The sequence below is a fragment of the Euwallacea similis genome, chromosome 8 (assembly GCF_039881205.1).
Source record: "Euwallacea similis isolate ESF13 chromosome 8, ESF131.1, whole genome shotgun sequence".
Taxonomy (NCBI): domain Eukaryota; kingdom Metazoa; phylum Arthropoda; class Insecta; order Coleoptera; family Curculionidae; genus Euwallacea; species Euwallacea similis.
In genome coordinates this window covers 1,700,752-1,723,005 of record NC_089616.1, presented here as the reverse complement: position 1 = coordinate 1,723,005, position 22,254 = coordinate 1,700,752, and the positions used below count along the sequence as shown (strand labels likewise).

The 22,254-nt window shown below is 38.0% G+C and overlaps 1 protein-coding gene across 6 annotated transcripts in view; it reads right to left on the bottom strand.

Annotated features, from left to right (window-relative positions):
• Positions 1-158: 158 nt before the first annotated feature.
• The window catches only part of grh (grainy head), a 66,543-nt gene continuing 44,447 nt past the window's right edge, over positions 159-22,254 (bottom strand). For 4 of the 6 annotated variants that reach the window (XM_066392536.1, XM_066392535.1, XM_066392537.1 and 1 more), the window contains 11 exons: positions 18,215-18,527; positions 17,204-17,899; positions 16,163-16,335; positions 13,553-13,715; positions 10,952-11,063; positions 8,821-8,915; positions 8,556-8,711; positions 8,300-8,479; positions 7,819-8,193; positions 7,083-7,147; positions 159-3,044 (listed from right to left, as the gene is read on the bottom strand). In XM_066392536.1, the coding sequence (XP_066248633.1) occupies positions 2,918-3,044; positions 7,083-7,147; positions 7,819-8,193; positions 8,300-8,479; positions 8,556-8,711; positions 8,821-8,915; positions 10,952-11,063; positions 13,553-13,715; positions 16,163-16,335; positions 17,204-17,899; positions 18,215-18,527 (2,455 nt within the window). In that variant the 3' untranslated portion in view covers positions 159-2,917. The remainder of the gene's footprint in view (positions 3,045-7,082; positions 7,148-7,818; positions 8,194-8,299; positions 8,480-8,555; positions 8,712-8,820; positions 8,916-10,951; positions 11,064-13,552; positions 13,716-16,162; positions 16,336-17,203; positions 17,900-18,214; positions 18,528-22,254) is intronic. The other 2 variants (XM_066392539.1, XM_066392538.1) reach the window with 2 other exon arrangements.

Below are 22,254 nucleotides of genomic sequence, written 5' to 3'. Positions count from 1 at the left end.
TCTATAAGCCACAATGATGCATTTTTTTTTAAATTGCCGTAGTACCTACTATCTTTCCTAACCAGTGGATTGACGGAGGGGTTGAAATAGACTGGCTGCCTAGATCTCCCCACCTAACGTCCGTGGAGCTGCGGCGAACGTAACAGACGTACCAGTAATAAAATATATAATTTTATTTATAAAATCAAGACATACATATAAAAAACTTAAGTAATATTGCGAATATAGTCTACTCGACTTGACAATGCTTGAGCATACGTAATATCGAGATACTAGACAGAATTAAAGTTTCGACTGCATTTCTAAAAATAGCATTTTATACTAAAGTTTGCATACAGAAAGCTTATGCTAATTAAATGTCTAATATCAGAGACTTGAGACAGTACAAAATGACTACATTTGTTGTACATTTTATATAATAAGTTATAAGGTAAGAGTTTTTTTACAAGTGATAACGTATGTATAGGTACTATGCAGACATGCGTAAAAGAAGAGTTATCTTAATGAGAATCGACCGAGGAGTTAAAAACTGAGCGCAGGGTTTAATATGCAATTTATGTTGTTTTAGAAAAAGTACGGTAAAATGGCTTAGTCAGGTACTTACTTTAAGTATTTTCACTGTTGTAATTTTGAATCGATCGGCAGGTATGTGATGTGTCGCTACTGTTCAATAAGAGTTATACATAAGTTTTTTAAACATAGAATAACAGCGTCTTAGCTACAGATACTTCGTAAAAAATAACGTAATTAAAACTAATTTATAAGAACGTTTTAAACATATAAACCAAATAATTCTGTTCTGAACTTAAAATCAAACAATTCTTTCCAGAATGATGCCAAGCAGAATTTCACGTAAAATCTGTCTTATATACACATATGTGAACTAATGCTGGAAATAGTGAGTAGCTGGTATCACAAAATTTTAAAAAACTTGTCTTTCTTTACCTCACGACGTATGCTATGTACAAACCAGTAAAATTCTAAAGCTATATACACAGAAGGGGAACTATTAGTGTTCCACGAAATATCTGAACTAATGCAAGTTCTAAAAATGTGTTGTTTAAGATCATTAAAACACTCACATTTTAATTTTGAGATCATTTACGGTGACCAATTGCAAATTTCATGGATTTTTATAGCGGTTTAACGCCTGAGACAAAATCATGCTGTGGAAGTGGAAGTGGGAAAACAGAATTAGTTTTTGTCGAGATTTCATATGGTCCCCGTGTGGAAGCACATTTATAAAACAACGAAACTCACCGATACATTATAATTTTATGTAATCTGAGAATGGAAATTAGATTAGCTTAGGGAGACGGTGTTCAAGGGCGTCAGGGATGGCAAAAACCTATAAGGACCCTCTATGAGCGTATAGGTAGTGCGGGTAGAAGGAGCATGGAGTAGCAGTTTTACTGAAGCGTCATGACCAAGATTCGGTTCAAACGTACTATAAAGGGGGTTCTAAGCCAAAGTCCAATTTCCATTAAGACCTGTGAAGAGCATATTGTTTTATAAGACTAATACTTAATGAACGCTTATGCAGTATTCGCTACCTTTAAATTTAACATATTCATAATAGAAGTTATCACTAGATTTCTATAATATATTCAGGCAATAAGTGAGCTTTATACACCAAATGGAATTTGTCGTAAGGCTAAAACTATATAAATGCAGTACCTACAGACAACTGAGGATGGTGCTTAGGTAGCATACTTCTAACGCCAGTACGTTATGCATTAACGCATGCTTCGAAAAAGTGTGTTTCATGCGTCCCTAGTTTGAAACATAGAACATCACCAATAGTGCCAGTGTATTTTTGCTTTTAAGGGAGGGTGCAAGAAAGATAGAAATTTAAAAAATAGATGTTAAGTTTTAAAACACAAAAAAATCTTTGGTGACATATGGCCATGTCTTAACATACACTGTTGACACACTTGGTGGGATCAACGGAATTATCATACATACAGTGCGTTTTTTTAACGCGCAGCATGGGATTATCGATGTCGTTAGAGCTCCACGAAACTTGGCTTAAGTGAGATTCGCAGTCCCGACTTTACTCTGATTTGTCAATTAGGCAGGAAAAATTAAAAGTGCCCGAATTGCGTATTACTTTTGCTCGGAAATTGGTGCGATCATACACTGCTATTTTTGCTTTCCAGGTAAAGTTGAATTTTGATTGAAGTTAAACAACTCAGAACAAACTGCAAAAGAGAGTTTTTTAAACAGAAAAATTGAGCGCGCGATTTGTTCAAAGTTACCGTTGAAAATTGCATGTTCTCAGCTGAGCAGGGCCCCAAATCAAGGCTCATTTCACGCATTTTTACAGGTTTTTGCGACTCGGATGACAAATCGTAGCAAAGTTAGAGGTGTTACTCCCATTTGCCTCGAGTCTTCCTGCGACTTAACGGAGCAGATTTCGACGTAGATTACATAGATAGATTCGACACTTAAATGCCCATGTTGCGCGTCTATGTAGCCAAAAGAAATATCGTATTCAATTAACATTTCTTAAATAGATACACCTAACAATTTGTTCAACCTTGTTGCGTTTTGCAGTAACAAAATGCATGAGTATTGTTTCTACGTTTGGCTGATATCTTGCAGATATTCATTAGTCCTCCAAAATAGTTTCTTAAAAATTAAACAAATGCAATTATTTACTTCGTTAATAGTTGCAGAATTTTAACATACAATGAATCCTTGACCATGTCAATCTAATAAAACATAAAAACAAGATCTAACAATAACTTAATTTCATTATTAAAATCGATATAGTATAATCAGAAACTCAACATTCTACTATAAACAAAATAAAATAATAAAGTTCTACACATTGCTCGTAACATAAAAAATCACAACAAACATCATAATGATAAGTAGGTAATTAAGTACATAATATCAGTTGGCTTTTCAACGTTCAATGGTCCATAAGCTCAACGAATGTTATATTGTAAAGGTCTTCATCGACTGTTTTGAGCTCTAGCAAAAACAAATCTTCATTGCAGTAGTAAGCCACCATATCGTCATCAATCTTGGCGATAATGCTACAAGGAAAAGAATTCATTAGAATAATTAGCACACAAACCTTGCTTGAATGTATGTATCAGTGCAAATGCAAATTTGTCTGCAAGATTACACACCAATGAAGTTCGTTCTATAAATTGAGGAAAATAGGAATTTCTTCTTTCCCAGATGGAAGTCGGATGGAGGGAGGGTCAGCAGGACCGCAATACAGAGCGTTAGGGAAATAACTTTCGTGAATTTAACCAATAATTAAGAACATCATTTTGAACGAAAACGGTCCTCAATGGCAGGGGTCGAAAACCTAATACAGTTAGTCACATAAGTCTACGTATACTTAGCAAACTCGTACTATTTTATAGTTAGACTCACGGTCCAAAAAATATTTTTAAATAGATTGAAACCCTCCCATAAATGATCATTATTGGTCATTCAAAATTTGGGTTTTGACTAGTAAGTTGGAAGAAAAAAAAATCAATATAAAAATTTCCGATCTCACAAAAGTGAACATACAGCAAAAATATCATAAATATTTAAACTTTTTTTGGATTTTATGGATTTTTATCGCATATATAAAAGGTGATTCTTAAGTTGGAGTTATGCTTTCACCGGCGAATAAGGCTTCGAAAAATAAGATTTTTTTCCCCTTTGGCGCTTTTTCGAAGTATTACCATCAACGGAGATACAGGGTGTTAAAGTTTTATTTAAAAAATAAAAATGTATTAATAATTGCCAAACCACTTGAGATAATTAAGCAAAATTTTGTAGGTGTCAATAGCTACGCAGAAGGGAAATTTTTTAATAAATAAAATGATTTTTAGTTTACCAGTGGCGCGCGTACAAAAAAATTGTTTAACATTTTTGAAAAAAAAATAGTATGTCACTGATTTTTCTAAAAATAAAAATTATTATTGAATTCCTTGATCAATTCTAAAAAGAAAAGCTCTTTTATTATTTTTTGGTGCGACGCAGTTTTCGATTAAAAAAATCAAAAGCGTTTTAATGCGCGCTTAAAATTGAATGCTGTTTTAATTTAAAATTTAAAATTATTGAATGTTTGATCAAAGACGGCTGGAAAATTTTGCGTTTGGTTATTACTAATTACTTTATTATTTATTATTAATTTTATTTAATTGTCTCAAGTGGTTTAGCAATCATTAATAAATTTTAATTTTTTAAATAAAACTTTGACACCCTGTATCTCCATTGATGTTGATATTTCAAAAAAGCGCCAAAAGACAAAAACATCTTATCTTTTGAAGCCCTATTCGCTGGTAAAAGCATAACTCCAACTTTGGAATCACCCTGTATGCACAAATAATACATTAGTTTGTGTAAAATTTTCAATAAAACACATTAAACCGAATTTTGAATCTCTAACATCGTGGTGCGAGGAGAAATTGCAAACGAAATTTGAATAGTTTCATCACGAAACGAAGGAAAGTCTTATGGTGACATAGTATAAACTGTTAAGTTAGCTCGATCTACAGTGCACACTATTATAGAAAACTTTAATTTAACAAATTCAACTAATAATAAATCCCGATCTGAACGCCCTAAAAAAATAAGTAGAAAAGTGGCATTAAACCCGAAAATTAGTCGTCAAAGAATGGCTTCTTTAGAACGTGCCCAAGCAACTTCATTCTCCTCCACACTCGCCAGATATTAACCCTATTGAACACCTATGGGACGAATTAGAGCGAAGGGTACGAAATTACGAAATTTCAGGGAAAAAATCGCTAAAAAGAGCATTAATTCCGGCTTGGGGTTAAATTGCAAGAAATTTGGTTTTATCCATGCCCAGAAGGTTGCAAGTAGCTGTAGATGCAGAAGGTGGACCAGCAAAATATGAATTTGTTTTTTTATTGTTTTTTTCTAAGTATAATAAAATTCATTTGCTGTATGTTCACTTTTGTGAGATTGGGAATTTTGATATTGATTTTTTTTTCTTCCAACCTATTAATCGAAACCCAAATTTTAAATGACCAATAATAATCATTTATGAAAAGGTTTCAATCTATTTAAAAATATTTTGTGAATCATGATTCTATCTATGAAATAATACGAGTTTGCTAGGTGTACGTATGCGACTGACTATAGCTTTTTCCAAAAAAAGTCAAAATTAGTAGCTGTGATAAACTTTTCGTTTATTTATAAATAAGTTTATTTTTTGCAATTCCTTAATACACAATAGCTGATAAAACCTGACCTTTTCGTTACTACGTGAATTAATTTCCACTTATTAACAGTACTTGCCTGAAAATGTATTTTTTACGTCAGTATCATGACATGGTTTTGATTTACGGAGAAGCGTTACACGATTCCGAAGAAGTTAAGCGCATTTACACTAATTATTATCCAGGAAGAAAACTTCCAGATAGACAAACATTTGTGTAAGTTTCTTAAAAGTTTCTGGATACAGGTCGACAGCGAGAAGTCGGTCCTGAAGCCGAAGAACGAATTTCAAATGTTGTTGACCAAAATTCGATAAGGAGTGCCCGGACTAGAGCATGCATAGACTCAAATGGTGAACATTTCGAACATTTAATGCAGTAAATACAATAATAAATTTGTATTTTTTATTGTGATGTGAGTGGTGTAAAATGTGCAACCTAATACGTTATGCTAATTAGAGGCGACAACAATAATTTAAAGGTAAATGACTTTAAAATAATAAAATAAAAATCACATGTTTAAATTTTATAAATTTAGTACATTTTGTTAATACTGTAAAATCTATCATACCCAAAAAATCTATTATAGCTATTTAGGTAGGCATCGTAATGAACTAAACTCGACGCGATGTTGGTAATTCTCAAAAGATGTTTTTTTCTTTTCCGGGAAATGGCTGCATTTGCGATTCCTGCTATACGGAACATTTTTGTTCCAATTGATGGTTTTAATCATTGGTTAAATTTACGAAAGTTATTATTTCCCTAGCACCCTGTACATTCTCCAGTCATAGTAATTGGTTTATTAGTACTCATGATGAACCCGTACACATAACATTTAGATGGATCTTTTGATGAAAAAATTGGTGTATTTCCGATTTTGTATTTCGTAGGTAGGCTATCGTAAAAGAAACGCTCGTTCAGAGATTTTCATCCACTAGCCGCATACAGAATGTCTCTTAGAGATTTTTACCATAGACAAGCAATCCACCAAATTGTTCAGAAAACCAAATCCATCAAATTATCTAGAAAACTAAATTCACCAAATTGTTCAGAAAATTAAAGAGTGCTCAATACTATAGACTGTATATTGATATTTTAGAGTGAAAACAAGACTTGAATTACATTTGAAGGCGTATATACAAGATGAGTATCGTAAAATATCTTGCACATAGAGATCGACCTTTAGACACCTCATCTGTAGAAAACAACATTTATTTTCTTTCATCGATCTATTGGTTTCATCATACATACAGAACTTTGTTTATAGGAATTGATTATAGAATACACTATAGAAAACAAATGGGGATAACAAATTGCCACACCTTTTGTGTTACGCTCTATAATATACATGTTTTAATTAATTGTAATGTCATGTAAGTAGAAATTCTTCAAATTGCATCAGACCTAGAAGAGGTCAAGGTATATTCGAGACAGTTAGTTCATATCGAATATCAATTACTGATGCTATTCCCTTAGATTCTCTTACTTATCTATGACTGAACCGGGAGGTTTTTTGCAAAAATGCTGTTGGGAATTTGCACCGTCAAGTACGGGGCGTTTCTTAACTTTTTATTCTGGCTCTAATGCAAACCTTTAGAGCTGCTATTGTTTTGGTACTATTAACGCATTTTTTGTATTGACTTGTGACAAGCGTACTACCTAAATTGTACTTTCAAGTACTACTTAGGTATTGTAGTTAGTACAAAGCGAACCATTAGCTGTCAATACAAGTTTTATAGGTTCAGTACAACATAGTCAGTACATCATATGTCCAATTAGAAACGTGTAACTCGTAAACTTGTGCGAACCTATGATACTTGATAGACCAATATCTTCCAGTTCACTTCTTTACAACTACTAAATATGAATTTCAAATAAATAACTTACCCTTTTTTGTTTTTGCGATACAAGTTACTAATACTTGAAGCGCTAATTTTGTACTTATTCTCAATCTGCAAATAAGGAAAACAGAATTAATTTTTGGAAAAAGTAGATAATACTGATAGAGAAGTTCTGTCTTTCTTGATTTAGCATTGATTTAGAAGAAGTACTGAGCTTTTGTTTGGAAAACCAATACGTAGAGGTGGAAAAAGTGAACTGAATTTGTAGAGAAAGGATGGCCCAAATTCTTTTCGATTAATACAATTGCAGTAGGAAGTTAATAAAACACTTGTTAGTTGATTTGGTCATGATGAGCTAAGGTTTGGTCATTTTTTTATAATTTCTTTTATTTTCTTATTTATTTTTGTTTTAATTTTTATGTTTGTTTTCGTCTATGATTTTTTCTCTCTTTGAAAACAGCATCGACCAGAATTTGGACCAATGATGTTAATCATACATGCCATTTTTTAGTTTTGTTATTTAACCTCGAGTAAGACGTGTGTTTAAAATTAAAAGCCCAGTACGTCCAGGTTCATGCACTTTAAGCACGGGGCTCCAGAGGTTTGCATTTGTAAACTTTTGCTCACTATCCATTAGTGTTATTAACTGGCTCAATTAATTTCGAAAATTAATATTTCATCTTTATTAATTTCCAAAAAGTGAAAATTTACAACAAAAACCTTTGAAGGCCCTCAAAGCATTGAAAGCTCAAGCGTTAACTTATGCAAATTCTTGTACTCACAGCGTTCAGAAGTCCTTGAGTCGTGGGGGGCACCACGTGCAAGGGAGTATACACGTCCTCATTTTCCTGTCTCACATACAACATCACTCTCTCGTTTAAAGGCGGCGGCCCCACACTGCTCTGACTTACGAGCTTCGTTCTTTTGATTGGAGGTGAATATACCGAGCCATCCGTCGTCAACGTGGCATCTAAAATACTTTCTTTCTTCTCTGTATCTGGGGGGAAGTGGTTGTGAAACTTCAGAGTGGGGGTCGTGGGCGGTTTTGACGCAGTGTGGAGTAAAAACGGCGAGCCAGCCTTAACGTGATCCACTGGGCCTGACAGTGAGCTGTCTGGATCGTGAGTGTAGAAGCCTTGTAGTTCCATTGTTGTGAGCTGAAAATGCTTCGTTAACATAGGGACCTCACTCTTCGACTTCAATTTTCGATTATAGAAGATGTAGAGTAGACTGGTACAAAGGGAGGTTACAGAGGAGACTCACTTTGTCGATGTCTTCCGCCGGGGAAAACAAAACCGGAGGTTTCGCGAGGTCGCTCATGGTGTAAAACTCCGACCGCTCACATACTGGATGATACAACTCATCCAGCTTTTTCCTTCCAGTTGCTGTCATTTTTCGTTTCGCTGCTCTCCTCTCTTCATCTCGAGTTTTTCTCTCGGCTCCCTGCGACAACCAATTACTGATTAATGATTGTATTGTTCCGAGAGCATGTCGAAGCCGTAAAGGCCAAAGCTCTCACCTTATCACAGAATACTTTGATTTGGCAATATCCTCGGTGATATATGCTTGTGTCTCTAGGATCCTCATACGTGTCGATTTGTAAATGGAGTGGTAGACCCTTCACTCCTTTTTGACTGCTGAAGTCCGTGCTGAGGCATTGAACGGCTATATTTATCTGAAATAAAATAACGCACTTTTCATAGGTTTTCCGTCTTTAACTTGGAGTTTTCCCGTTTTGTCAGGTGCCGGATATATTATAGCGACAGAAAGTATCACTTAGGTACCTTTGCAGGGCTCTCCATTGGGTTCCAATAGATCGCAATAGCGTTGTGGGCCATTTCCTCAATGCAGCCAACGAGGCCAACACTGTTTTTGGTATCTGGAAAAGGACAATAGACGTAGTAAGAATTTGCAAAAAAAAATGAAATTTTTAGCTAAATTGACTTCGTAGCTGTGCGATTGCTGACACAACTGGTGAAATTTAGTTTTTCAGGTAGGCTTACCTCGATTCAGACAACAAAATAATTGCTGCATGTAAGAAAAGAGAAATGAGTTATATATCGGATGGTCAATTGATAAACTGCTTAAGCTACAAATTTGAGAAAAAAAATGAAACGATCAAATAAGAGAAAATGAGGGCGTGGCAATGCCAAAATTGGTTCAAAAGCGATGGATCCAAGTAAAGAAGACAAAAGAGCCCGTAAAAAAACTAATAGGCAATGGAGCATAAAAAAGCAAATAAAGTCCTCAACAAGTTTTCTTATGGTCTTTTTACACGTGAAATGACATAAATATAGTTTGATTTTTTAATTAAATTCTCATGCGCTATAGCGGACAAGCTCTTGAAACGTTCTTCAGAACCATCACATAAACCCAATCTTTTCGCTATCAACCCACTAACATGTGGAAATTTTATAGGACCGCATTCTTTAGTATGCTGCAGCCCCTAGAATTTGGGACACAATCCTCAGGCAGAATCAATTTTTACCTTAGACAGGAATTTCGGTAGAACCATCCGAGTGCGTTTATTTCTAGTTTATTGCTTTGAATCCGCCATATTTTCACTTTTTTGTCGTTTTCCTTCCGCCAAAAATTCTGGGGATCCCCGGCATGGAGCCCACTTCTGGGCCTGGAGCCTTCTAGAGCTGCGGAGCTGAATCCCAGAAGCGCGACCCTCCGCCCATCCGATTCCATTCTCAGTAAAAAAGCGTTTTTAGAGTGAGGAAGGAGTGATTTTCTTCGTATAATTCAAAGCATGTCCTGTTAATCCCGCCGTAAAGTTACCTAACTAACCTGAACTAACCTGAACCAATGGACGCTCAATCGGGTCAATTCAGGTCATCAAAAGGTGGAGGAATACATAGAATTTACTTTAATTTATTCGCCAGCCAAAGCTCCAGATAAAATAACTACACTCCTCTTTGATACACACGCCGGTACTATTTATATAACTTTGCTACACATGTAGGTACCAACTAATAAAATGTCACATGAACACTGTGCTTGAAATTATTGCATACGCTTCTAATAGTGGGATTTGGATCAGCGATAATAAAGGATACCAAGTTTATAATACTACCAATGTGGGTACCTAATCTCATTTCACATTTTCAGTTAGGTATATAGATTGGACACGTGGGTGGTACTCGTAGGACGTTTCGATGCTATTTGGTTCTCCATATGCGAGCAGTTATTTCTAGAAAGACATTTTGCGTGAAAATATTGCGTTATTGTTATCGAGGTTGTGTGCTTGTTCTTGGTCGCCTTCGGTCGTACCAGCGCCTAACAGCCTCAAGAAAACCTCATATGGGCCTCACTTCAGACACATGCATGACTCGATACAGTTTTTCCTAATCGTTTCGCCGATAAAACGCATTTTACGGGCAGTTTCACGCAAGTTTAGATTCTTTTCCGTGCAGGACCGTTCGGTTGCGACACCGATTCATTGGGCTCTTTAACTTTTGCACGCATTGGTTGAGCTATACTAATCTGCCTATTCTTCTATTGAACACTCACGCGCTTCGAGCCTTAAGGAGAATAGGTTTCCATCCAACATACTTTCCAATTATGTTTAACAAGAACTACCTCATGTTTTTCAATGACGAATGATTTATTGGTTTGACATACCTCGAATTAAAGTAATAACATCATTAAATATTTAAATAGGCGGAATGCTAACGAGCCTAATGCTTTTAGCTTTGCTCGAGATACTTCTCACCCACGTGAGGAGCGAATATCAGCTCCAATTTGTTACTCTTGAACACCAGTGACACTGGCGTTCCTCCCTGTTCAAGAGTTTACGTGGTCAGGTCAAGTGTTCAAGGGTGACACCGGCGACATTGGTGTTCTCCGGGGTCACCCCGGAAAAATTCCCGACTCCACCCGCTCTTTCCACTGCATCAGTCCGAAACTCACCTGCATCTAAAATTCTTTGCTTGACAGAGTGCTGCCGGCCGTGCCAGAACTGCCACGCTTTGATTTCGTCCTCTGGACTCTTTTCTTCTCTGAACATTAGCATGACAACGCTCTGTAAAAAAAAAGAAAAAAATCAAATATGTAGCCATGAATATGCCCCAGCGAAAGGGCCCTCTAGTCCCAATGAGCTCGATCTTATCAGTAAATTTTTAGACAAGTGTCATGCATAGAAATCTCCGCAGTGCACGCCATCAGAGGTTCCGTTGATAAAAATCTAAACAATTCGAGATGGTGGTGTTCGGTTGGCCATAAAACGGACTTCAACATGGTTAAACGCACCATCATATACGTAGGTCATTCGAAAGTATGCCGAAGAGAACAAAATACAGAGTCCGTCTCTAGATAATAAAAAGCGAGACGGTACCATGGTACCATCAGGTAAGGAAAGGCGCGACGGAAGGGACCGGGCTGCTAATGAGACGAGACGTCGAGGAGAGGCAAGTGACCGTTTAAATCTCATATTAATTCGTATAAATTATGGAAAGAGCTGGTATAAAGTTATTAAATTCGGTCTTTCAAATAGGCAGAAACGCTCCACATTAAAAAATAACTAAGAAAGGTAATAATAAAATATATTAAAAACAATAATTTGTAAAATTAACGTAACATAACTGGCCTTTGAAGATCTAAAGCAATAGCGCGCTTCATTGCACCCATGCGTTAATACAATCCTTAATTAATTATCGATATGCCCTTACAATCTCGCTTGAAACGGTACTATTAGATGGTTAGCTAGATTGCTTCTTGGATGCTGAAAACACATTTTCAAAAGCAGTAGTTAACAGTTGATCGAGTGTATGTCTCTTGGTATCGACGCCAATAATTTCGCATGATTGATTAAGTGAAATAATCGATTAAATTGATAATTGGGAGGAGTTGAACGTTAAAAAGTTTTAAACAAAATGCTGAAAAACTTAAGACGATCTTAGGAACATATTTGGGAGAAAAAGAATAATTTAACTTTAATGTTCGTCCCAGCCTTTTTGCGCTTACATTGCAGTGATAGACAAAAAAATCGAGGTGAATTTCCTGAATTAATCTGCATTGTACTTCATTTTGCAGCAGCTTGATTGAAGTCCGGAGTCGGCATCTATTTGAGGCGAATGCGCCGATTGAATGTAAACTTTAGAGAGGGCCCTCGTATACAGTTAGGAAAATTACGAGGGTTTCGTGATAAATAGCCCTTACTCAGGGGCGACTGATGTTCGTTTAAATATCATCAAGGATAGGAGTTTTCTGTTTGATCATCTAATCAGTAGATTCAAGAGCGTCGAGTGCCCAATCGAGTGTCGAGAAAGCGTTCTTTAAGATTGTTTTTTTTTAATTTGGGCTAGACCCCGCCCCAGTTTCGGATCGCATTGATTTGCGACTTAATGTAGTACATCTGCTCCTACGCAGTTCTAAAAACAAAGAACTGATCTAGGCAGGACATCGCGCCGGAGGAAAGTTCCTAAGGCTTAATTAACATAGTTCCATGTGATGCAGCATTCTAGAACTTCCCGCAGGTTTCAGCAATAGTCTCTTTCAGGAGATTAAAAAATTTGATATTAATTAAAAGCGAATTATATCTCGACCATCTTAGCCTTAAATAAACAAAAATAAGTGAGTTATTTACATTATTAATGAGTGAGTAAGTTTTTCGAATCTTACTAGTCGGTGAGGTGAGATTGGTATTTCATTTATTTGATAATGACATTGCTCCCCGAGCGCTAAACGTATTAATTCAAAATATTATACTTAATTATCAACCGTATATAAGCTTTCGTAGTAATTGGTATAATTAAAAGCAGTTCCATTGAACATGGCCTTAATGATCAAGTATATAATTGTAAATTGTCTTCATTAGAATTGCCGCATTTTATCATAGGAAAGCAACGAATGATCATTACTCATGCCCGTAAGTGGAATCGAATGTCAACGCAGCAAGTTTTTTCGTCAAATTCTTGATCAATAATTGGCTTTCGATGTGAAATGTTTAACTGCTAATTCTTCAAATTTTATAGAAATTCAATGATCCCATCCATACAAATGTATAAGGCGATCTTTTTTAGGAATAAGTTCGTCGATTCTCCTTTTTCGTTGCAAATTCTTTTTTCTGTTGCAGTGTATACAGGGTCGTCAGCGGTAATATCGAGAGTTTACTAATTTAAATTTCCTTAACGACTAACTGGTCCTTAATAATATGTTAATTCGGATTTCGACGATTGCGAAACCAGTGTTTTTACATAAAACAAGTTTTCTTTATCAGAAGGTACCACGAACAACAAGATGATTAATGTTCCTTTTTATTCATCCTATAGTTTATGTATCTAAATGTGTTTGCCAATACTAATTTAAAAGTTTCCTGATTACGCAAAAAATACCACGGCTGTGAGGTCGTTCTCTGAATAAACGAGACTACATGGAATGGACATGGAATCTCCCCGGTACTCGTGCCTTGATGCGCACCTCATCCCCACACAGCAACATCGCACCCAAAAGTACTCCCCAGCACTAAGCACACGCGCACAAGCAAGTCGATATTAATTTAAAAAATCTTACCTTTACGGTTTGGGATTTCAACTGCTTGTCTGGATCCGGAATGTACTCCAAGGTGATTCCATAAAACTGGCCCTTGTTGATATACGTTATCCTATCATCTTCCCTTCTCTGCGATGTCGATATTGGGGATTCCAGGTGGTACTTGAATCCGTAAGGTGAGAATCTGGAACAAAATAGGAGCTATTACAGGCATTTCGGCGTGGTGTATTCGTGATTGTAAATAGGGAGAAAGGTGCGCTGGAAAAGCCACATCGGACGCCCTGCATGCACTAACGTCGCTAGTTAATCGTCCATTGTTGAGATAACTATTTCTACTTCTGACAAAAACGGTCAAAGTTCACACCGTTCCTATTTACTATAAGTATTTGCACCAACGGCTCTTCATATGCAGAGTAGGGAATTTTTCGCGGTGCGTCACTGATTGCCACGGATATTGATGACTCATAAATCCTAACTTGGCAGTACCTACTGCTATGGGAAAATTAGAGGCGTACTGAGAAGGAAATAACAAATTAATAAAATCGAGTTTTTCTCTACATGTGTCGTGGTGAAAAGCGTTATTCTTTCCATCACACTATGAGAATTAATGGACAATTATTCCTTACTGGCTATCTACTTTATAGAATATTCGAAAGATCCCTTATTTGTGCGCTTTTTTTAGTTGGCCACCTAGTTTGCCCGATATGACTTCGATGGATTTTTCTATTTGGAAATCTACATGGAAAATATCAAAGGCCAAGTTTACGAAACACCACCAAAAATGTTGATGATGACGATGATGATATTTCAGGAGTAAAAAGCGCTGTCGAAATATGAGATAAACATGAAAAACAAAAAATATATTAAACTTTTTTGGATCTGGCGAAATCAGATTGAAATATTTTCTATTGAGCCAAAAAAAAATCTGTCAAAGCCTTTTACGGTACATCAAACATCGCCAAAGAAGGCAACGTTTTTTTCCCACTTTTTAACCAATTTTGTAACTCACACCGTTTCGAAAATAGTGATAATAAACACACTTAAAAAAGACACCCTTCATGAGGTCACATCAAAATAAAACCGATTGATTGAGCATGAATAAAACACTTCCATAAAAAATGTGGTTTGGAATATTTAAAAGAAGCTAATTGCTGTTCGGTATGTGAAATGTTACAGTTACGAACGTAAAAAAACATTAATATGGAACGTAAAGGAACTCGTTTTATGTTTAAGGTAAAGAAAAAGACAAGTGGAAGAGTTGAATACATGAGACCTGTTGAACCGGAAACATTACAAACCAGGCAGTAATAGTACTTGACACTTAAGACGAATTTTGAAATGTGCAAATGTTTGTTAATGTTCCATGCACCACTTAAATCAGGCAAACTAGTTTTCGGTAGTGATACGTACAACAATTTTACCAGGACAAGGCATATGGCACCTGATATGAAATGGGATAACGTTTACGCTCGTTATGCTACATAGTACACGAGGTCACAAAATATTGTAATTTTTAATGGTCCGCTCATGACAGCTAATGGAATTTAGACTACCTACTTCCGAGAAATTCGACGATGACATATTCTCACACATACAAAGGGACTTGACACATAGCATAACGGCCAATTATTTGTTTATTTTCAGAAAAGTGAAGCACAGACGTTTCTCACAATTTCATTTCTTCTAGGAATTTTGACCAGACCACAGAATTATTTTTATTATTGCCATTCAAAGCGCTGTAAGACGACATATTGCAGAGTTGACTTTTATTATGGAATATACCAAAAATACCTTTTTTCCTAATAGAGTGCTATCTGCAATCATTGTAGACTTTATGTAGCATTGTCGTCTATAATACAGCTTGGCTGTTTCTCAAATATTCAAGCATGAAACTATTTATTTACGTGTTTTTAGACTAATGAATTTAAGGCATCATAGAATAGCCGGCAAGCTAGCCAGACTTGAAACCCCTAGACTTTTTCCTTCGGGCATGTATTAAAGACCGTGAATACCCAAATAAATCCGTTTCTGCCGAAGCATGTTAAAGGGAATAAGTACTGAGAAAAGAACCATTCAGCTTGAAGTACTGTCTAATACCCAATAGAGTTCTTGACCCTATCCGATTGATAAATTGCGAGCGTTTTGTCAAATACTGTACGTATTGAAAACTAGATAAACGGACATTATAGGACATTTTATGAGCTTCAATGCAAACGGACTTATTTTGATACACTCTCCTGTTCATGTAATCCCAAGGAAAAAATCAAGAGGGATAAAGTCTGTAACGAATTTAACGGCCACTCCACGGTACCACGTCTCCTGTAATCAAAGCTAGGTGTAATTAAATACGTTACAACTGTAAAAAAACTGCCTTTAATTTGCATACATAAAGTGATATGACCTAAATAAATAATTTTCTACTTGAATATATCGAAAACTACCAAGTGTGGCTACATAGATCTAAATGAACGGGGTGGTTCATGACAGTTGCATGATATTTTTGGCTTGCCCTGTATAATTCTAAATAGTCCTAACATTAAAACTGCTCCGACGTGTCCGGGCAATTTAATCAAACTGTTTTATTCGGAAGATTTTGCATGAAATATTCACAATAGTTTCAAATATACTCACATCTTTGGAATTTGTATCTTGTCAGCGTCATTTTGCCGCCCAAAATCGTGCCAAGGTCTACTTCGGGTGGTTTGTGATCCGGGGGATTGCGAACTGCTATTGCTCTTTTGCGACAATGAGAGCGGATCCAACAATGAGGAATTGTTCTGACAGAGTTCCGTGTAGTCGAAGGACTGAAACAACGTCATAGTTAGGTCTTGAATTGGTAGCAGATTTGTTGTCCTAATTTAACGAGACACCCATCCAAGAACGTGTTTATCCACCTCGAAAATACCATTTTATTATCTGATCATCTAATCCTAGTATGCGTGGGAACCGGACGTTTTACGGCTTTAGTGCATGCGCGAAAAAGAGACGCATAAGTTTTGAATTGGTACGTTTTATGATATTGAAATCTTGATTTATGTTTGTGTCATGTAAAGAGTATCGTGCAAGTCCTGCGATTTTATTTTTAAGGGGTGACTAATCATCTGAAAAGAAACTGATCAAACCTAAATTACAATAATGAGATTTCATCAATTAACATTTTTTTAAAATTAATTTTTAAGAAAATTATCATTAAATGATAATTAATGATGGTATCAGTCTGAATGATAATTAATTTGTAGTCCCACCAAGAGAAAAATTGAAAAAGATATTAATTCACCAGTTTCTTTCTCGGTGATTAATCATCCTTAAAAATAAAATCGCAGCACCCTGTATATAAACTGATATAAATTGTTCCTGGTTCAAGGTCTAATTTGAAATTTACACCTTAACGAGGCATTAAAATGACGATTACTCCTCTTGTTCAGCACACTTGCTACACTTAGAAAATTCACCCTCTCATATACACCTCCTTCAGACGATTTTAACCGGCTTTAGAGCGCATATATGTATCTATTAAGGTTCCGTTGGTGCCACCACTAAAGATTTGTTATTCTCGCCGTACTACCTGCGATTCACATTTAACACTAACACTATCTGATTTATTCGCGAGTAAAGTGGATAAACTACCGATCTTGAGTGAGAGCTGAAGACATAGGTTTTTCTAGGGCTCACCTGCTGCAGCGTGTTCTGGTCGCGAGGGGTAATAGCGTCGGCCCCGATTCCGCTATCTGGGCTCGGTAAATCTACCGTAAGGCCAGCGGCAGCAATTACCCCCTTGCCGTGATACTGACTTTGCCTCACATATCGCTCAACGAAGCTAGCAGTCGCACCCCCACTAGCTACCTCTTCTCCGTAGGCTAGGTGGCCTTGCCTAAGCTGACTAGAGTAAATAGGTTCTGGGGTACCTGCCCCTGAGGCAACAGTGGTGAAGTATTCTCGATAATAGGGGTCAGTGGACACGGTGAAGGCACCAGAGCTGCTAGCTCTGCCAGAAGAAGTTGAGTATATGGTCGCGCCCGATCCGTTTGGACCGCTCCCCATGGTGCTCTGGGTGTATTGGATGTTGTGGTCGCTGTAAGGTGTTGGAGAAGGCGTTCCACTGCCACTGTGACAAGGGTTACTCATGGCGGTGAATATCTGCGTCGTGTACATTGCCGGTTTGAGTCCATCCGTGGAGATAAATTCAATGGGGCCCGTGTTGGAGCCGTCAGCCAAAAGACTGCTGTGCGTCGAGGTTGGGGTCCCGTTAATCGATCGGGAGCCGTCTTGAGGGGAATTGAGGCCTCTATGGCTCTCGTCTTTGATCGAATTCACATCTACTACCAAGTCTGCAGGCTGGTTCCCGCCACCGGAGGACACCAGCACCACCTATAACCACCAAGGCACGACGTTAAATGGTCAAATCGACACTCATACAAGACATGCTGCTCTAGGTGGCCCTAGGACTAACCTACTTCAAATCTACCATGCACTATTCTACTCTATTGGTTAAGGAGAAAAATCAGCGGGGCGTAATATTGACATGAAAAGATGATGATCAGCTCAACAACGGGGAATGTCCAATAATATTGTGTCATTCTCCCAAGGTGTTGGAAGTTTCTAATCCCCATCTAGGCTAGATTGATCCCTCTTCACACACAAACACAAGCGTAATAATTAACACAGGTATCACTAAGTTATCACCTTCGGTCGAGATTGCTTTGAGATAATTATAGAACCATCTAGGCTCCCAGAACTGGGCGAGCCGCAGTCCAGCTTCCGGTGATGGCTGAGGTCTTCAGGTTCTCGTTTCACAATCTGCAAATTTTGTCCGGCAGTACCCGCAGGCTGTGCGTACCCAACGTGTTGGTTAATAAATAAACCTTGCAACTCTTGCGAACTCAATTGACTGCTGGTACTCAGGGGCGGAGTCGTCAGTTCTAATCCCGCCCCGCTCACTAATCCATTGGTCGGTTTCAATTGCGACGTTAGGATGCCACCGGCTTGAGAACTCGGTCTGTAACAAATATATTACGTCATTCATCCTTCAAGTGGTGGGGAGAATTCGGTTTATTCAACTTCTGGTATTCTTGCGACTTTGACAACAACTATTGTATTTTACATTCAAGGGTGTGCCCGAGTAAAAGGAGTTCTATGTGGGGTCGTAAATGTGTCTTGATGTGCCCTGTACTAACAGCTAATGGAAATTTTGAATTAGAAGTAGATTCGGTTAAACGCCTGGGAACGTTGATTTTTTTAACACACAGAGGAAATTTTTTGCAGAGACCTTTTACATTTTCCCCGGCGCATTTGGCGAGGACATTCAAAATAATCGATACTTCAACTGGTACAACTTTTCGTCGGCTACAACTTGGCGGCGTTACTTTTGACATCCGACGTTTCGATTTTCGGGAGCCGTCATCAGCTTTACTTTTTCTCATGGGCGCCATATGGGATTTTTACATTTTTTAATTCAGTTTTTTTTCTAATTACGACGTTCAGTTCAGTAAGCGAGACTTATTTCCGAGGCACTTTGGTTGCCGATTGATTGCTGCCGATAGTCGAAACTCCAAAATTCCGATTTAAAAAATGTAGTTGTTTCTAACAAAACGATTATCACACGAAATTTTTACGTGCGGCTATTTGCCTCGCTCTCTTTTGATACTATTTGTTCCTTCGCAATGTTGTTGTGGTACCGCTCGAGTACCTCCCAGATCAAACGACCCTTTCAAAAAGCGGCACAATCCGCGCTGGCAGTACTTTCACATATTTGAAAGGGTGAGATCATTTGGTTAATGAGGCATGAAAACACAAGAGGCTCAAATTAGGGCGCAATAGATGTTGGCTTAATGGCCTACACGAGATATGACATAACATGAGCTATAATTTAAATGCATCTCGGGACGTACCAGGAGCCAAACACAATCTGGATTAAAAATTATATTGCAGTGTCACGCGAAATGAAAACTAGAGGCTTTATATCACGCGAAGCTCTGATGATGGTTAATTCATGCTGGAGTTAGTTCGGCGGCGTCTAGCGGATGTGCTTGAACCCCCATGAATTACGCTTACGTTGAAGAAGATGCAATTTTCTCACCGAGTAATAAGACGTCAAACTCGACATGTGTGTAGTATAACTCCTAGAGATGCGACACAATTTTTAAGGAGAAAACAGTAAAAAATACACATAATTTTATTAAAGAGGAATGACGAAGGGATTTTTTGAAGGCTCCAGAATTAACCAGCGAAATTAGTAAGCCAAATAAGTGGTCATCAGCCTGACTGAAAACAGCATCGCTTTTTAAATAGCTTAAACAACCTGTTTGAACAGGTTAAATGCTCCGTTTGAATGGTTTAAACGCCCCGTTGGACGGTTTAAACGGTTTAAACGCCGACATCTCAGGAACCTAAAGCTACCGGCTTAGATCAAAAATGGCGAATTATCCGACAGTTTAGGGCCTAAACGTCTTTCACCCCAACTTAACTAGCCGAATTTAGCGGATCTGCATATTTATGTTAATCAAACACTTATTAATTCAGGTTACGTCCGAGGCAGAGCTGCACACGAAAAATCTCCGAGAGCGAATAGCATCGAAACGGGAATAAAAACGAAGAATGTGCAAATTGGCAAATTGTCGTCTGTTAAGATGTCCGTCTCTAAAACGATCATCAGACTTCTAATGGCGAAGCAAACAGGCACGCAAGTGTTTAACATCATAAATATGCATATGATCGTAACCGTAACAAAGCGAGCGGTTTTCTGAAATAGCCGCAAACAAACGCCTATGCAAAACCGAGGTGGAAGTTTTAAAGAAAGTGAAAAGAGGAAATAACTCGTAACAATATCTATCAATACAATCTAGCACAGACTGGTTCATCAGTACCATGAGTCTGATAATCGCGATTACCGCAACCTGCAGACCCGGTCACCTTCACAATGCCGAAGCGCACAACACGAGTCGTCTAACACGCGCATATAATCGGGGCGTCTGGTACTACCTAGGTAATTTTTATTTCCTTTCTTAAGTCTCCAACTCTTCAATGGACCTCTCTGGACCTCCCCCCCGCCCCTTCCCCTCCCTGTGTTTGCTCCGACCTCGTGTCTGTCATGGTTAGCGAGTTCCCTATGGCGAGTTCCCCTTAGCTCCAGAAACGGACACCCCATATTGGCCATCTTCGTACATCTCAAAAATCAAACGCGTTAAACCTATCCGAAATGAGTCAGCACACGAAAACGTGCTCATTGCTCATTAGAAATGCCAACTGTTACCATTCGGTATGGAGGTATGCTTGCAAATATGCGCACCTCAGCTCTTTTGAATAAATATTTCACACATTCACGATGAGCACTGAATCTATTAAGTGTTGCCTAAAAACTGGTGTCTTATTTACATTTCGCCCCTTTCCGGTCAATAAATCTGGTAGATTGAATAACTCCGCTCTACATTCTTTGTCGCATCGTCGATGAATATTTAAATCTAAAACTAACATTCGCTTTGAATCTCACGTCTGGAGGTCTATATAATTTGTAAGGGTTTCACTTGATGCTATCGGTATCATATTACTATGCAGATTCGAGATAACGATTTTAATAATAGAGATTAAAATTACATATGTAGGATATTGTGCGGAGCGGAGCAGTCGAGGAAGATCCTCAGCCCCTCTGGGAAGTAGGTAAGTCGTAAACAGAGATTTGAATTTAACCATTACGGTCTTTTGAACTATTTTGATTTATCGCCGGATAAAAGTGTTTGCAGTAGTTTTTTAAGGGGCCCTTGGGGTTCTAACGGGATTCAGTCACACACGAAGACCGCGTAGGTAGGTTTGTGCGCGGAGGATGCTCAGGAGTTCGGTGGAAAGCCGCTTCAAAAATGTCCAAGACTCTTAGGTGTGACCATGTCCGAGTTCAGGCTAATTGACGTTGGTAATTCCAGTTTCCAACGGATCAGCTTTCCGGGCACGGAACTGCGCTTGCCATGCCGCATAATGCTAAAATTCCATTCATGGACATCGGAAGATCAGTCTTTCGCCACTCGGAGTTTTAATGCACTTGAGTGTTGTTTAAGGATGAACGATGACAGTGAAAAAGTGCCCCAGAGCAGGGCCGGCCTCGGCCAGTCTGGCGGCCTGGGCGAAATTTCTGCCCCTAAGAAAAATCGCCGGCCAGGAAAGTGCGCTGCCTTGCCCCCCCAAGGCCGGCGCTGCTCTAGAGCCCGCAGCTTTCCTTTAGGACAAGTTATTTCATTATATGCGCTGGATATTTAATGGCTTCTAGCATATTTAATTTAGTTTAATGGCGCAATTGTACGCGTCCAATAAAAAGGACATTCGCGGGTCGGGGGAGGGAGGAACAGACCTTGTCCAGAAGCGTGATATAAGAGTTTTGACGGAGAGAAATGATTTATCGGTTCGAAGGCTCAGTCATTCCCTCACGTTCCATGCGAATTGTTCTCCATTTGGAAATTCGATGTAATTGTTCCCTTCGAAGTACCGCAACTAACTTTAAAGTAATTCGATACGTAATTTAATAGGTAATTTAATATGGAATTTAACATGTAACTTAATACGTAATTTAATATGGAACTTTGTAACGTAATTAATTAGTACATAATTAATACGTCATTGGTACTTGCACGTAAGTTAGGTAGCACTTGCTAGAGTTTTTAGCCGCCGTAACCGCCAAGGCGAGTACCGAGCGCGCTGCCGTGCGAGATCCAAACCGAATCCTTAAGGCCCCTTGCGTG